We start from the raw sequence: 18,335 nt of genomic DNA on the forward strand, positions 1-18,335 counted from the left end.
CAGGTACCTACCTGAAAATACATCTACTAAAAACAGAGGATCTTTGACTCTTCGCAGTCCGCATATCAAAAGAAACATGTGTAAACTGTCTGTATCTGCCGGAATGTCTGAAACAAATAATTTGTAAAATCTGAATGCAGATAAAAAATTGAATACTCTAAATTGTTCAATGAATGAACACATACAGTGGTAAAACCAGTAACAGGGCGGATTCTGAAAACTTCCAACTATTGTTCCCTCTGTTTCTTGCTCTCCCATCAATCCACGAGACAAGTCGGCGGAGAACGTGATCACACACACCATTTAATAGGGCACAGAAATTTATTTCCAGAGGCAGTGAATGTGCAGGATTTGGCAAAATGACCAATGGCCAGAATTCCTGGACACCAGACCCAGCTTTGACTGAGTGGGCAACTATACGTGGGCAATGTGTCCCTGCCCATGATAGGGGGGTTGGAGCTGAATGATCTTTAAGGTCCCTTCCAACCCTAACTATTCTATGATTCTACGATTCTATACAAATCAGTGTGTTTATCAATTTTCCCACCATAAGAAACAAAAAGTTACATTCACCTAATAACTCTATACATTCTTCAAGGATGTTGTGAGGTTTAGTTAATCAATGGCTATAGGAATTACACCTTGATCTGACAGCTTTTGTTATAAAAGTCCAGGTAAATGTCCATAGTTATCTATTCCAAATATACCAGCACTGCTACAGAATAAATAACTTGAAGTTAAATTAAATTTTATTTAAACCTTATTGCCAAGAAACAGAAATGAAAAATAATCCAGGGAAAAAATCTCAACATGAGAGTTTTTAACACTGAAAATGTCTCTTGCAGCAATAACCCCTAAAAAATAATTCTGTAGGCTACATTAAAAGATTTGATGTATGATATTGCAGTTGTCAGTGGCTCCATGACAGCCACAATTAATTCAGAACATACTTCTAGAGAAGAGTCATTATGTGATGAACTTCAGTAAAATGTCTCTATGATGAAACAACATAATTCACAAATAGCTAAATGAACACCTATAACAACAACATAATTTAATAAACACTAGAAGAGTTGAAGTGGTCATGTTTGATTTACTGTACTGAACAAATCAGTTTGCTGTCCTTCAGCTCACCTATTTATTGAGCTTGTGGGAAGGAGGGATGACGTGTATTATCTAATGCTCGGCTGTTCAACAAGGAGCATCAAACTGCTGTTGGGTCCCACCCTAGGGCTATGTCCCGTAGCTCCCAGGAGAGCTGTGCTGCATGGCCAGAAGGACTCTGTGGGATTTATCATCACTGGAAGAGCAGGACAGCTGCAGTGGCACGATGATCTGCTGCTGCCAAACACTGCACAGCTCCCTCCTCTGAGGCCTCCACCTCCCACTCTCCACCAGCTGCAGCAACAACTCCGCTGTTTCCACAGCATCACGAAATTGCTGCAATTTGTAATTTAAGATCACCCAGATTTGGTACCAGCTGAAAACTCTTCACAGTGTTGTACAGCTTAACTGCATGGTCTGCTCCAGGCCTTGGAAGAAAGATGCCGGGAACATCTCTTACGTCAAGGAACTGGACTAACATGCGCTCTGCTTTAAACCTCTGTTTTACGGGACAGGAAGGATCAAAAGAGTGGCGATCCATTACACACCCAAGTGCTATTGCTTTCAAAAATAAAATCCAGTTCAGGGACTTCTAAATGCTCTCTGTCACAGGGTTCATTATCAAGTCTGTTCCATTAAACTTAAACAGCTTGAGCTGTCAAGAATAGCTGCAGCTGACATGGTAAGTAATATTTTACCAGTTATTGGATCCAGAAATAATTTGTAATTTATAATACACAAACATTTAGATTGAAAAAGCCATTCTTCTGGTGCAATGGGCCATTAATATGGTTTAGTTGTGAGACATGCAGCAGCGATTTCGATTCATGACATAAACTCTCACAAAACAAATTACTAGAAAGTGTCGGCAAAATTCAGATTGCATTTTAACTAACCATATGGCACTAATATTAATTTTAAATAACTCCCACCTATCAATGTTCAGCTCTGGCTATTTTGAACAAACTTAAAAGTTGGTGCTGAAAGCTCAGTCAGAGAGTGGTGAGAAATCAAGACTCCCTGTTCGCATGTAGAGATTAGAGAATCACTCCACTCTCGATGTGACAGGAGTCTAATCAACACTAACTATGCCTGGAATAACTGCTTCTTTTTATTTCTTAACATCTTTTTGTTTCAATCTCAGAGCTTTCAGTCTCTTCATTTTTACATAAGGCTTTAAAATGCTCTGACAATGAAGAGCCCTACATCGAATCTGTGCAGCCCAGACGGCCATTCTGCCTGTAGGGAAACCTTAACCCAAAAGAAAAACAGGAGACTGTCCCTACAGACAATAATTGTACTTTGTAATTTGGATTTTTCCATTCATTTCCTGTGGCATTTAAAGGTACTTCTCCCACGAATCTCATCAATAGCAGTCTAATTATTTCACTAGTGAAATTACCTAAACCAGTATTTACTAATAAAAACAGCCCACTTATTTGATCTTTATTATTTTGAGAAGACATTCACAAACTTGAACTCTCACTGCAGACTATCCCCTTCATGCAACTTTACAAAGCCCTATTTGTCTATCATGAAATTGTATGTTTTTCTCTGAAATCGCAGATATTGGCTACGCTGGACTACAGACTGGATCCTGTACAGCATTTGTAAACACTGTCAGAGAAGGGCTAGTTGGAAAAGGATTTGCCTCTGCCATTCGATTTAGTAAAGTAAGAATCAGTTGTACTTTTGTTTTATTATATGCTGTAGACCTTAGTCAACACCTAATTTGTTTTTAGAGGCAAATTGTCCCCACTCAGTCTACTCAGAAGCATATAAAGACATTCCTGCTAAGACTGCATTACCAGCACCTGGCTGCCACTGTTCAGTGCTGGGAGTTGACTCATTCCCTGACTACTTAAAACCAAACCTCAGCAGCACTTATGTATCTTGTTAGCTTTCTGCTCATTCCCTGAAAATGGTTAAATTCACACATTAAGATGATGCCTGCATTGGTGTTTTCCCACCTGTTGCTTTCTCCAGCCTTGCTAGCACCCCTGCTGTGGGAGAAAAAAAAAAGGCAGCCTTTTGTACAAAAAGCAATCATTTTGGTATGCTTTGTCCTCACAAGAATGCTGAAAAAGGCAACATATTAAGAGAATAACTGCAATAGCTTCCTAACCATCTACAGCCCTCAGCTGGGTCAAAACTGGTATTTGAAACAAGACATTTTTTTCTTTTTCCTTGAGCTTAAACAAGATTTTCAGTATGCAAAATTCGCTATCATCCTGCTTTTCCCAGGTAGGCTACTTAAACTCTAATAAGATACTCATGCCTCATGTGATTCAGTTCTGAAATGGAAATACATTGATGTGTCACAATCAACTGATTTGCTCTTTTGTTACATTCACTGTGTCACTGTCTCCTCTGACTGCCATGCAAACACCCAAGTAACAAAAAAAATGCTTGTGACTGTTTCTTCCTATTTCTGTTAGTGCAACAAAACCAAAAGCACACATACTTTATTACCTCTTAGCCCATGCATCCTTCTGTTTGGTCCACAAGGAAAATATAAAATGGAAAGATTTGTTCATAATCATGTTTTCCAGTCATTCTTCAGAATCACTACACACTAAACACAAGTCAAGTCTTGCCACTGTAATCAACATCTCCTCCGGTGTCAAAAAAAACCTGTTTAATGTCAGTAAAAGATGCTCGTTTAAACATGTGTTGTCAGTTTTGTCAGTCTGTGTCCTCGGTCTTATTTGTTACATTGACTTTATCTATAAAAAACAGTTGTACATTGGCCACACGAGTCTGGAGCCTGCCTCGCGGGTCACCTCTTTAGCAAGCTGCGAGAGGTCAAAACAAGAACAGTGACTGATAGGATTATGAAAACTCAGTGCTCTCATCAGCTTGACGGTCTGCTGTGCTGATAATGCCACACAGGACCACGGGGATGGACGGCAGGTAGGCTGGAATGAGGCAGGCACAGCGGAAGATTAAGGCTGACATGGAACTGCCAGAGTCAGGCAACTCTTTCCTGATGGAGCAAAGATGATATTATGCTGCTTAAAACTGAAAAACAGCAATGTAGCATTAAGATTTCAGAATGGAACGGCATGATCAAAAGGGTATCTGACTGCTGCGCCAATGTATTTGTGATAGTATTGGACCCTGGCACAAAATACACGGGCTAATAGATAGAATGTCATTAATAGTCAAGATTCATGTTCTCCTGCTGGCTGTGATTCTGAGTCACGGCATGGCCTAGAGAAAGTCTGTCAAAGCCAGACTAATCCATCTGGGCTTGCCCATTCATCTGCAAGCAGGTATAATTGCTTCCCGCGAAGCACTAGGTTTCACTTTGGGTGAACTGTTTTGAGGGCTTCAGTTGCAAAACACAGTAAGAGAATGGAGGATATTAAAAGTGGAAAACATTTTCATAATGCAACAGAGGAAACAAGCACTTTAAGACTTCATTAGCTCCTAGTTTGTTCCTTATCTGAAACTGCATAACTGTTTGTCACATCAAGTGTTTTACTATTATGACACACTATGATAGTTTACACTTTGGCCTGTAGCTTCTCTTGTACTTAGATGGCAGAAGAACAAAACATGAACACAGACACCCAACACAAGAGTCAAAACGATTTCTGAAGGATTACTAAGGAGATTGTTTTTCTAAGAAAGGAAAAAATCAGTGTTATCTAAACAGATTTTGAAAGAGCAGATTCATATAACTCCATCCTTCTAAGTACTATCAGGAAAAAAATGTGCCAACCATAGCAGCACAGTAAAAATAAATGTATTACTGCAAATCTTTAATCTTACTGAAAAGCTGCAGGCCTCTAAGCGAATGAGCAATATCACATATTATCTTGCTGGGTGGTAAAGAAGCAGTCTGAGAACATCTTAAGTGAACAATTTTCTCACTACTTGCTCAAATAAAGAAAACAAATACCTTTTTCTGATTTAAAAGTCTTTACTACGCTTTTGTAGACTGTTTTCGAAATCTCTGCAGAAGTGAAAAATATAAAAAGAAACGACGTGACTTTTCATTCAAAGTTATTATTTTGGACCTGAACCAACAACCTCACAAAGCCAAAGGTCTTAAAATGTGTTCATTAGTTTACAGCTTAAAATACAATTTCTATTACAGGTTAAGTATATTTAAAATTAATTTCCAACCCCTGATTGTGTTCTGCGGACCCTTAGAGAATAATACCAGGTCTATATTATTTGGGCCGAGTCACGCATTTATGGTTTTTTTAGAAACAAAATCTAAGCCCACAACAAGATGATGAGGTTCAATAACCTTTCTCATTTTACTTTCTCTTCACCTTGAATCACAGCAGGCCTTCTATTCCTCTTGAAAACTGTTCACCTACTCTTCTCCTACGCACTGGAAGATATTAACTGATCTCCTAGAAAAGGGAATCCACAGGTTTATTGCTGAAATTGCAGTCTCTAAGATAATTACTTATTTTATTGAGTTTGAAACATAGATAAAATTGTGCAACTCTGGCATGCATTTGTGATACTCAAAATCCTTCCATTTATAGTTATTCTTTAACGTTCATCTCCCTAAATGCAGTAGAAAGAACACACATTAGCTCTTTTAGTCCCTTGGCACTAGAAGTTTGATTGTCTCTCTTTCACAAGTCAACTACTAAAGACAAGCTGCTCCAACCAGTTGAGTTTTCCGGGTTGTTTGACACAGCAGCATCCTGCTGCAGCGTAGCTTCAACATCCCATCTTACTTTATACTGACACTGAAGTTTCTTTAATTGAAGTCACTGGTGACAAAGAACTTTGACAATTAGAGGGCTACAAAGATGATCAGAGGGCTGGAGCACCTCCCATATGAGGACAGGGTGAGAGAGCTGAGGTTGTTCAGCCTGGAGAAGAGAAGGCTCCGAGGAGAACTTACAGCGACCTTCCAGTACCTGAAGGGGCTACGGGAAAGCTGGAGAGGGGCTGTGTACAAAGGCTTGTGGTGACAGGACGAGGGGCAATGGGTATAAACTGGAGAGGGGCAGATTTAGACTGGACATAAGGAGGAATTTCTTCCCCATGAGAGTGGTGAGGCCCTGGCCCAGGTTGCCCAGGGAAGCTGTGGCTGCCCCATCCCTGGAGGTGTTCCAGGCCAGGTTGGATGGGCCTTGGGCAGCCTGAGCCAGTGGGAGGTGTCCCTGCCCACAGCAGGGGGTGGAACAGGATGATCTTTAAGGTCCCTTCCAACCCAAACTATTCTATGATTCTATGGTTCTATTTGAACAACACACTTATAACCACCTGCAGATCTCAAACATCTACTAATGTTTTAAGGAGTTGAGCTTTTATTTTCCAAAGTAATTTTTTTTGAGACATTAAGAGGCACTAGGCAATAACTACGTCCAAAGCATTTATACTGCTATTCATATTCAAGAGTGAATAATTGCTAGAGTTGCTGATAGATTTGTGAAGACAACAGAAGTTAAATGAACCTGTTAACTACCCAGGGCAAGCTACTAATCTAGAAAAAATAGACTGCGAAATTCTCCAGCACTCCTTCTTTCCCCCATTTCTAACAGATCACACAAAAAAAAAAGCTCTATGCTGTCAGATCTGTAGGGGAACACAGTTTACTGCTGCTGTCACATCATTATTTCTACGGCTGGTTCTATTTATTTTTCTTATGAGGGTCTTTTTTCCAGTATAGATTTAGGAAAACATAATACCTCTGTAAAACCCTGTCACTGTCATGCTAGGTTATGTAAAGTTTTCAAGCTCTGAAAATAAATGTGCTATGAGGCAGAAATGATCTGAGAGTAGAAAAATCAAACTACAAAAGCATATTGCATATTTCCTTTGATAGTGCAATAAACATCTGATCTTATGATTCTATGTCACCCCCCAGGAAACCAGCTTTTAGTCTTATCTGTAGGGCAGAGCTTCTCCATTCATTAGTATAGACTTTGTTAGTTATCTTCGTCTTCTAATCACATGACATCTAAGTGTTTATTAGGGTTTACATCTTACTAGCTTCAGCCACACTCCAACAAAATTTTAAAGCAGCTTTTCATTATGGTATGATGACATTGAGTCTATCTGTGATCTTAAGAAGTTATACTCCATCCTTAAGCTAAGTCTTTAGAGAACATCAGCCTCAGTTTTCCCATTTACTCCGACTGTATTTTCATTTTCTGACCGTCAGTTTTCAGCAAAAGCCTGCACTTTTATTGCCTCTCTCAAGTCCACAGACAGGCACCTAAAATTGCTAACAAAACTGATTATGCTGTATATAGATTCCTGTATCGTAAGGTCAGAGGAAAATATTTTGATCATCTGGTCTGACTTCCAGACTGACACAGGCTGTAGTACTTACCCAAATAGCTCAAGTTACTAATTATACTGAAAACATTGTCTTCTTGAAGTCTGCGTTGAAATCTGCCTTTGGTTCAGCTTTTTGGGTTGGCTACTGTTGTTTACATTCTCTCATCCACATAAGACAAACCCTGTGAAGCTGACTGTTAACCAGAATGCAAATTAAATTTAAAAGCTCTTACTTGGTAGATTTAGCCAATAAATGTTTTAACAGCCACCCACTGAAAACACTCTAGCTGGGAGCCAGCATATTAACACTACACAAATATCACCTCTGAAACTCTCGAGTCAGCTGCTGAGACTACGAAAAAAATACTAATTCCATGAGTTTTGTACAGAGCTTGTATTGCACCCATAATAACAACAACAAAAAACCTTTCCCAGTACTGCTTTAGTTTGTATTGGGCAATTGCTATTTATGTTTGCAACACAAACTATCAAAGGAAGTGTACAGAAAGCTGGGATTCCTTAGGTTTTGGTCTAGGATCATTCACATTTGGGACTTGGGGGCACGGGGAAGTCTCCCACAGTAAAATTTATTTGATGCATTCTGCCACTCATGTAAATCTACCATTAAATTATTTTTTAAGCCATTACACTGATTTTTAAAGAGACTATATACTTGTATAATATTTAACATAAGCCAAATGTAAAGGCTCTTCTAGGATTGAAAAAAACAAGTAAAAAGAATATTCCTAAGAAGTCTGTTCTGTTAAAAGAAATTCATCTGAAGAATCTATTTCGTTTTAAAGAATAACTTGGCAATGCATGGCCTGACCACCAAGGATGTTTAAAGCCGATGCCTCAAACGTATTATAATTTGCATTGCAGGGTAAGTGCTGTTTCTTTACACTCAGTCCTGGGAATCCTGAATTTGACAAATGTTCAAGGATGCTGCTAAAGGCTAAAAATACCGGCAAGAGTTATCTGGAGAAATGTTTTCCACAGAAGTCATTAAATGCCTTTAGATACGGAACAGAACTTCATGAAGAAAGTTTTTTTTTTAAATAAAAAATCATAAATGCCATGAGATGAACGAGATTGGCCAGTTTATCTGCATAAAAGCTAGCGATCTTTCCAAGTGCACTTCATTGTGCAAGCCTGCAATATCAGAACTGTATTCTTCCAAGCAAAACTGCCTTCTATTTTTAATATTTTTCTACTGATTGCTCCAAGTTTAGTAGAATTCAAAACACTTTGAAATTGCAAATCCCCAGAAAGGCAATTCAGCGGGAACTCCTAATTAGTCTGCGGTGAGTGCAAAGGTACAGCCAAAAGACCTGCCTCCATGTGCAATATAAAAAGAAGTAGAAATAGCGGAACGCCACCAGAGATGGAAATAAAGTCGAGACTGATAAGATAAATGAGATGAAACAGTCATAAAAAACAATACTGAATAATCTGATGCCAGTTTTCAAGTCACTATTTAACAGGCACAGATGTTAGAGTCACATTTTACTTTGCTTTTTGTGTACATTATGAATTATTTTCCACTTTTGCATTAGTACACATTAGGCAAAATCTGTCTATAATATATGAGATGAAATGCTCCTTAGGGGGAGCTTCCCCGTCCTTAATCTGTTGACTGCTCTTTTAATCATAAAATGGTTGGACATGAGATCCAATCAACACTAAGGCTGTGCAAGCAAGTGAAAAATCACTTCACTTCAGAAAATTATTCTTAGTAGCACTGTGCTTGTGTGCCGTGATTTACTGGGAACAAAATAACCTCACAATGCTCAGTTTAAAATGGGACACAGGTTTTGAATAATGGTAGACATTTACTCATGTGATAAAACAATTGAATAGTGAGGATTCACTTGTAACAGAAGGAATGGCTGTACTATCACAGATCAGATGGCCAAATATAATACTGAAATATTTCTACCCCAGTAAAATGCCTACAAATTCTTCTTTTGGGGAAAGGCAGCTGTAATAATTAAGGTATTGCCAAGATCAGATGACTTTCTTTTAGGTCATCTGCCTTACATGCCATTACTTTGGTGAAAACAGAGACAGGTTCTAGATAAAGAGTAAATAAAGTGGCACAACGCTGTGCAGTTACAGACTAGGGGAAGAGTGGCTACAAAGCTGCCTGGAGGAGAAGGACCTGGGGGTGTTGGTTGACTGAACATGAGCCAGCAGTGTGCCCAGGGGGCCAAGAAGGCCAATGGCACTTTGGCTTCTATCTAAAACAGCGTGACCAGCAGGTCCAGGGAGGTTATTCTACCCCTGGACTCGGCACTGGTGAGACCACACCTCAAATCCTGTGTTCAGTTCTGGGCCCCTCACCACAAGAAGGATGTTGAGGCTCTGGAGCGTTGTCCAGAGAAGAGCAACGAAGCTGGTGTTGTTTAGCCTGGAGAACAGGAGGCTGAGGGGAGACGACATTGCTCTCTACAACTGCCTGAAAGGAGATTGTGGAGAGGAGGGTGCTGGGCTCTTCTCCCAAGTGTCAGGGAACAGGACAAGGGGGAATGGCCTCAAGCTGTGCCAGGGGAGGTTCAGGCTGGACATCAGAAAAAAATCTTCCACAGAAAGGGTCACGGGGCCCTGGCAGAGGCTGCCCAGGGAAGTGGTGGAATCTCCATCCCTGGAGGTATTTAAAGGACGGGTGGACGATATGTTCAGGGGCATGGTTTAGTGGCAGATAGGAATGGTTGGAATCTACGATCCAAGAGGTCTTCTCCAACCTAGTGAGTCTGTGATTCTGTGATTCTGTAATAAACGCGCAAGATTTCCCTTCCTCACCACTTCTTCACCTCATCTGCTCTTCTACAAAAGACGTCCACAGCTTCATTCACACACCTGTAAAGCACAGCACGCCCAGGTATTGGTCCAACTTACCTGGTAATGGCCACTGATTCTTATGTCATGACCATTTTATCTTCTGGCGCATTTCAGCCCTGGGCAGACCAGAAATCTGGAGGCAGTCTGGGTAGTTTACTAACCTGATCGATATTCTGTCTGAATCTAATAGTAAGAGGTTTTCATTTTAACATCACCAAGATATTTTATTACATAATCAGTTAACATTCACATTCTGAATTTATTTCATCACTGACATCCACTAAGATTAAACATAGTGAATACAGGAAAAAGCGCATTTTACCTGCGTCTTGTAGAAATGTATACCAGTCAAATGTTTCACTGGGTGTAGTCTTAATTCCTGTGTTGAAACAAAACAAAAGACAAGATGTTCTATTGGTCCTAGGATGGCTGAACTACAGTTCTAGAAGTCCTGCCCTAAGAAAACAGTATTTCTGTCAAGCACACTGAATTCCACGCACAGCTGTTCCCATCTCAAGCCTTTCTCTTCCCAACAACACCACGTTGCCTGCACAATCCTTCTATAATCATCAGGCTGAAATTCAACCGAAAATTTTTCATAATCACACAGTGTATGAACTTCTTTAGTAACCCAGGCAAATAAGCTCACTTATATTGTGCTAAATTTGGCCTTTTAAGATCTACATGTGAGATAATATTACCTGAGGGAGTATATTATTCCAAAGCAAATACGGTCAGCTGAGACCCAAGTCCATAATGTAATGCAAAGAAGTAAATTAAATTTATACCAACATTAAATACTAATCTAAATTGAATATTAAGTTATTTGGTTTGCCTTGTGTTAAAAATTATTTTACTAATGAAACTATTTTATTAATGTATTTAATCTCTTAGGTAACTATTACCTCACAAGGGGCTTAAATATAGACTAAATATGGGCTAAACAGATCTCACGGTGAGTTAATTCAACATAACAATTTTGAAAATAATTTTATTTCCTGTGAAATTTAAATATACAAAACAGAATGAGCTTTGGAATCGGTAGAGAGTTATTGTTAGGTAAATCAAATCAAGAGCTGTAACTTAAGTAATTACATCTAAAATGCTGCGTTGGGTGTTCCATAGACTACTCACTTCACTAATATCCTTCGGATTAGATACTTGTGGGGTGTCATTATGCTGGGAACTCAACTTAAAGCATTTAAAGGAATGTGGAGTTTCAGAGAATAATCATCCAGCATCAAAACTTCTGTTAAAATAACCCCTTACTTTGGAGAAAGCTCAGTGCTACCTTAGGTGCTATTTTCTCTTTCAGATTCCTACTGTAAAGCATCTGGGAAAAGTTTCTTTAAAAGCAATGAATGAGTCGAGAATTTAGGCTAAGAGACTGAAATACTGCCTCAATTAACGTCAATGGCTAAAACCTCAGCTTCAGTGGAAATAGGACTTCAAACTCCATACCCGCTACAGCAAAATATTTCTAAGGCAAAGATGGTAGATATACAAAATACAGGTACTAAACACACAATTCGAACAAACGGAATGCCTTAGTCAACATTTCAATCTCTCACCTTGTGTTTGGACATATATTTTCTTCCTAGCATCTGGCTTTAAAGAGAAGGAGAAGAAAAGTAACTTTCATAGGTCTCCACAAAAGATCAGTTCAATCTTATAAAAATCCTAACTGGTATAAAAAAATGCACATCAGTCTGATTTCCTTTTGGCTATTAAAAATCAAAACAGACTGTTAAAAAGATACATTGAAGTAACAGTAAAATCCAACAGCTAGCAAGGTAAATTATACTTACTATGAACATTTACAGTAGCAATTAATCACTTTTGCTATAAACACAATTACCATGTTAGTACAAACATATTTTTCAGTTTATCTCTGTATCCTTTCTCATAACCATTAACCTGCTTATTGTGTAGAAAATTAAATTTTTTCCTGGAACAAAAAGATTTTCAGCTATGGAATAGCCCTAGTTTCTAGAAAACATTAGTCTTGAAAGAAAGAATTACAGCTGATTTCAAAACCCACAGTCGACATTTATCCATAATAGAATTTTTAAACACATCAGGCATGAAACAAATACCACTGGCCTCTAACCTTTTAAAAAATTACTCTCCATGTATGTGGACTTGCCCATACAGGAAAACTGGCCAGTAGTAGTTATTGCAGAATATTTCCAAACAAAAATTGCATAAGATATATTTTAAAATAGATGGGCTAAAAGAGGTAATTACTACACTTTCAAAGTTACTCCTGAAGTGCTACGATGCCTGCTATTTAATTTTGCTGATTAAAGAATCAATACGTTTTGAGAACTCCAACCATGAATTTGTCCACAGCCCAGCAAGTTTTTTGAGTCTGTATCTGTAAAAAGCTTTGTGTTTGGAGAGTTTCTAGTCATTCTAAAAGCACTGGTTGCCATGCCTGTAAAGGAGCAGGCTAAAGAACGGATTACTCAACTGGTTTAATCTCCAAAAGATTTGCCCAATATAACCTTGAATGTTTCAGTTTGAAAAGATATTCTTTCAAGCAGTTCCGCTAACGCTACTGCTTAATTTGGCACCACAGCATCCAAAACCAACCAACCATTTTTAGAGCACCAGTCTTTGGTATCTTGAGACTAAGTCTTGCCTTTTTTCCCGTGCCGATTTCATTACGTAGAGAGGTGCAGTCCAAGCAGGCTGCAGGTCTCTGAGTCACTATTTGCCTGCCATGGCTCTTTCTAAAGTGCAGACGGAAAAAGGACTACTAGATTGCACCTCTAATCATTCCCCTTTGGAACAGGGCGACACCCTGCCCAGCTCTCCAAGGTAAATACTGCTATGCAGAATTGCTTCTCCATGTGGATGGTTGGAACCACACAGAGTTAAGAAAGGCAGAGCATCACGTTCACCAGTGCATCACATCAAGCTGCACATCAGTCTACCCTTCTCCTCTCCCACCCTCACCCCATCCTTAGCAGACAGTGAAATCACACCTATGGGATAATGACCTGAAGGCAGGAAGAGAACTTACAAGTTCTTGCTCTTACAAGAGCAAGAATTAACGCAGAAACAAACTGTTAAGCAACCATCTCCCGAACCTCAGGACATCAGAAGCAAAGGAAGCAAATTATTTTTTTCTTAACTTGCAAACATTTTGACATTCTCCTGTCACTCCTACGTGACTGCCCCTCCCGGCCACTGCCCAGTCACTAACAGGCTATTTTAGTTACTAAAAATGAACTGGAAAATGCAATGGACAGAAAAGAGGTGATAAAAAAAGTGAATATAGTGATCAACAAGAGGTTCACAGATGGGAAGGAGGCGGCTTCTGAGAATCGGAGTGAATTAACTAAGAAACTAAAAATACGGGAACAAGCAGCAAATCCCCACAAACAAAGAACAGGGGAAATATCACTGTTTATGTTACAGTGGAATACTAAGGATATTCTATGGACTTTATCTTTCAAAAGTTATATGAACTTCTCTGCTCGAAGCGTTTAAAAATAAGAAAAAATGGTTTAATAGGTTATTTTATTACATAGCACTTCTTGGTCCTTCTCTTAGCTATGACTAAGCAGCATTTTAAGTTATATTGGATTTTCCAATCCTAAAAAAAGTCTCGCAAATAATGGAGACAGTATTGCAAACTGGTGGCCAATTTCAGTATTTATATTTCCAGGACAAGTTGGATAGCTGAAATACAATGCTAGGGGACAGATGCAGCAAAACAGAAAGTAGAAAAAAGCCGATGGAGCAGAGGGCAGCTGAAGCCAGTCCTACCCACATATCTGGAACATTGCATAGTTCTGCCTCAACCTCTGGTGGGTAAAGATAGGCTTTGAGTTCCCTAAAACCACCAAGTTTCAAAAATAAGCTTAAGTTAACCATCTGGTTTAATGCTCTGCTGGAACTCTAATAGCTTATGATGAGTAAATATAATCTTGCCAGGATTTGGATCAACAAGGAAAAAATAGCAGGAATGCTGTGTAACAGGGCATACAGATGTATCCACACTTTATAGATCGGTTCTCTATTACGTTCTTTACTTCAAATGTTCTTGAGAAGAATGCAGAAATGAAACTCATAGCTAATAAAACTGGCTTAGGAAATTCTTATGTACCAGTTTTATACTACCAAAATAAAACACTGTTCATAAGCATAAGATCTTTTACTGCATCTCAACCTCACTTGGAATACTGATTATTACAAATGCTGTATTATGTACTTCATAATTAAAGATAATTTATCCAACGTAAGGGAAAAGGATTTGTTGGAGGACACAGCCCTTGAGCACAGTGCAACCGCTAACATGTTCACAATTTAAAATCTTAATTGACTCTTCAATTAATAAAACACACATTCTAGAAATAATGCAGTTCACATTAGTGTGAGTTAATGTGTAAAAAGCGTTAATATTCTGTGACCTAGGTATGGAAAGACGTATTTATATTCTTCACTGTTTGAAAGTAAAAGTGTGACATTTGCTCTCACCCTTTTTATGAAGATACAGTTGGAAAAAGAACTCAAAACTTCAGAATTTAAGACATAGATTAGCTGGTGGTGTTTCAGTTTAGGACTTGACAGACTTGCCTCCAATTCCCTGTCTGTCACAGACCGTCTCCAAAACACTAAGTCTCATAGCTCTGGAGCAAAGGTGCTTAGGCAAAATCAATTAAAGTTAAGTACTTAAAATCATTTGAGGTGGTGATTTCAAAGTTCAGGTTTGTTTCTCCTTCTTATACTCTGTTACTTTTGTCCTTTTCTTGCATAAACTCTATGACAGAAGCTGCACCCTTCCACATTCATTGTTGTAACTATGAAGTCCATTGTTGTAACTATTAAAAACAAATTATGTTTGCAATATAAACACTAGCTCCTTTGACTGCTCATGTGTCTTTTTAATGCAAACAGATTGGGAAAAAAAAAACAAATTCACGTTGAAACAAAGTATTAAATATTAATTTGTTCTGTTGTGCAAGCTCCACCTCTAAATGATTTTTCAGCCAAGGGTGTATTAATGATCATATGGTTATGCAAATCAGAACTGAAGAGATATCAAGCACTTAAGTTTCTGCTTCTTCCATTTCTTGTTCTACTGACGTTTCACAAGACGTGGTCAGTGGAGCTAAGGGCTCACTGCAACTGAAAAAGGATGGCCCAGTCTTGACCTTTTTATCCAGTATGCTGTCCACTAGTGTCCACCAAATAGTTACTGCTTACCATTCACCAGATCTGGTGCTTGGCAAAGCTCTCTGTAATCCAGTACAAGCCTTTAGTCAAAAAGTTAATCGGAAAACTAACCTCGCACAGGAAACCAGCTGGGACATTAAGCTGGATCAGCAAGCCCTGATGCCAGCTGTGGAGTTTTCCACAGGTTATTGACACTGTCTATCCAAAAGCATTCCTTGTATTCAAATGACTGGCAGCTCTTTGTCGCCATACTCTGCTCTTCAGAAAGCAGAATTGAGGACTGTCTGCTTCAAGGATCTGTCTCAATTTTCTCCACTAGCAGTCTGCCACCAACTCTACAACATAAGGGTGAAAATGTTGATCCAGTCTATTTTCAAACAGGAGCATCGGATACTAAAAATGATTGCCCTGAATGTCTGAAGTTGGCTTGCAATACAGTGGATGCAATGGTACCTACTGAATGAAGAGTAAGAGTGCCAGCCATTATTACTGCCAGCTCTTTGCTGGCTAAATAATCTCCCTAAAATACACTGCGGAATATATTTAGCCACTATACTGTTGGATGAAAATAATTTTATTCAGTATTGTTCCATATATCTTTCAGCACAGTGTGTTTCGTTTTGTTTTCAAGAGAGATGAGTTTCAGAAAGTTAAGTGCTATTTATGTGCTACATATCCCTCAAACTCTGCTCAACAGAGCTATATATCACATATTGCTGGACTTAGCACAACTTCAACTTTAGCTCTGCACTTCACCGTAAGAAGTTTATTCTATTTCCAGCGCTGACAAAACAAGTAGTTTCAATTTATTCTTCCAAATTCTTTATTGTAAGTACAGCTGTTTAGTGGAATTTTGGCAACATACAGTTTATTAAATGATGCAAAAATAAACAACATAAGCATACGGCATCACAAAAGACTGGATAACAACAGCAATGATTAGTTTTAAATGTTACAGAGAAGCACTTCCTAAACCACTGTATACTCTTTTCAAATACTAAACAGCTTTTAAATGCCAGATCTATTTGACCTGTCAAAGTACATAAATATGAAATGCTTTCTCTGAAAGGAAAAACAAGATTAGAGAATATGAGGATTATTACAATTCTCTATCATTATTTAGGAAACATTTTAGGAGAATGCATAGTTGCTAACACTATAAGCATCACCATCAGGATGAAAACATACCCACTCTGCTGCCGCCAGTTCCTTCATTTTCATCGTGAAAGCCACTGCAAACCTAGTTAAACGAACAAAAATAGTTGGAATCACCTGCTTAGTGTTTAATCATAAAAACAGAAAAGTACTTCACAAGAAATCTTTATACGAGCAAAGAGCAGAGGCTTATAAAAATCGTTATAGACAGAAAGTGAGAAAGCAGGCTTTCTATTTGTTTTTCCAGCAAATACTCATCTGGAATTCTACTCAACGTCTCTTTGGTAAACGTATGCCATACACTACCATTCCACACAACTGAAGAGTTATGTCACACACTGTTTAAATCAGCATCGATACGAACAGTTTTCATTTTTGAGTGTCTCACTACAGAGAGACTGCAGCTACAGAAGTCTGATTTCTAAATATACCAGATAAACAAGTTATTCTTACTGGGAGCTTGGTGTCAGAAGACCAAGAAGTCACATGAGCTATTGTTATAGAGTCAGAGTTAACAAAAAAATCACTGTTCAGAAGAGATCTTAAGATCATGCTGGGCTTCAATGTAGCTTTTCAGCTGTGATGGAACATAAATACATTATTTGAAACAGAATTTTTGTGTTAACTAGAACCACAAATGGGATCATTTCTGAAGATGATCAGCCCTCTGGAAAAGTAATGTTTGAACACCTCCTTCATAGGAGACATAACATGTCTGGCTCAGCAAAATTCCTTTTTTTTTCTTTAATTGGTATTTACTAAAACCCAGAAGTTTTCACATGTAACACTTGTGATTCTGTGTTTCTTTTTCATAGTGTTAATGTAGTGAGTCAACCGTTGTGAGTCAACCCTACCACCACTCAACGGTCAGAGGTTAGTAAAGCACATTGCTAAGTCACAACCAGAATAATGCTAAGTGGAGATGTTATATTATAATTTGAGGACACAAATCATTGGCATTCATTAGAAGTCACATAAACGCTGAATTATACCTTCTACTTTCATTTCTTGAAACAAACCTTATTCCCATGCATTTGTTTTGTAGTATCTGCTTTATGGTACTACAATGAATTTCACATACACAACTTGACAGCTTTAAGGTTATTAAAGCCTTTGCAAATGCTTGTTTTGTCAAGCTGCACATGCTCCCTTTCCAGTTTTTGCAATTATACTTTCAATATATCACATTAACAAGCAGAAAAAACTATTGTTCCCAAGTCTACAAAACACAGCTCAATAGAAAAAAACACCCTAGAGGAGTACAACCAGCATTTAAAGGAACTTGATTAAAAATGAGACGCTCATTATAAAGCTAGACAGTGTTCAATACTCTGTTTTATGGAATGTGGTGGTACTTTGTACCGGACAACTAATCTACAATTCATTGTACTTTCTGCTTAGAACGCTGCAATCAATAAAGAAAAGAAAAAAATCAATGTTTCTTTTAATAACTATGCAATGAATAATACTAGTGATGATATTAGAGAAGAGATCCACTCAGAAAAACTTCTGGAAAACTAAATTACTTTTTCTGTAGCACAGAAAATATTATGAACTGCATACGGAAACAGTAATATATTATAAAATACCACAGGAAATCCAAGCTACTAAACTATATTCAGTTCCTAACTCAATTATAATTAAAAAAGCATTCAGTAAAGCATAGGTTTTACATAAGCTATATTAGCTATACTTGTGACAAATCATATATTAAACACAGAACTGGATGTAACTGACACACTCAGAGATTCTGTTTCTATATAATTTTCATTTTAGGCAGTGCTGAA

At 38.2% G+C, this 18,335-nt stretch overlaps 1 protein-coding gene across 3 annotated transcripts in view; it reads right to left on the reverse strand.

Annotated features, from left to right (window-relative positions):
- GLT1D1 (glycosyltransferase 1 domain containing 1) overlaps positions 1–18,335 on the reverse strand; it is a 65,352-nt gene that overhangs the window by 34,040 nt on the left and 12,977 nt on the right. For all 3 annotated transcript variants that reach the window (XM_054082650.1, XM_054082652.1, XM_054082651.1), the window contains exons 4-7: positions 16,582–16,633; positions 11,778–11,814; positions 10,529–10,585; positions 12–107 (exon numbers count right to left, since the gene is read on the reverse strand). In XM_054082650.1, the coding sequence (XP_053938625.1) occupies positions 12–107; positions 10,529–10,585; positions 11,778–11,814; positions 16,582–16,633 (242 nt within the window). The remainder of the gene's footprint in view (positions 1–11; positions 108–10,528; positions 10,586–11,777; positions 11,815–16,581; positions 16,634–18,335) is intronic.

This window comes from Cuculus canorus, chromosome 17 (assembly GCF_017976375.1).
Source record: "Cuculus canorus isolate bCucCan1 chromosome 17, bCucCan1.pri, whole genome shotgun sequence".
Classification (NCBI taxonomy): domain Eukaryota; kingdom Metazoa; phylum Chordata; class Aves; order Cuculiformes; family Cuculidae; genus Cuculus; species Cuculus canorus.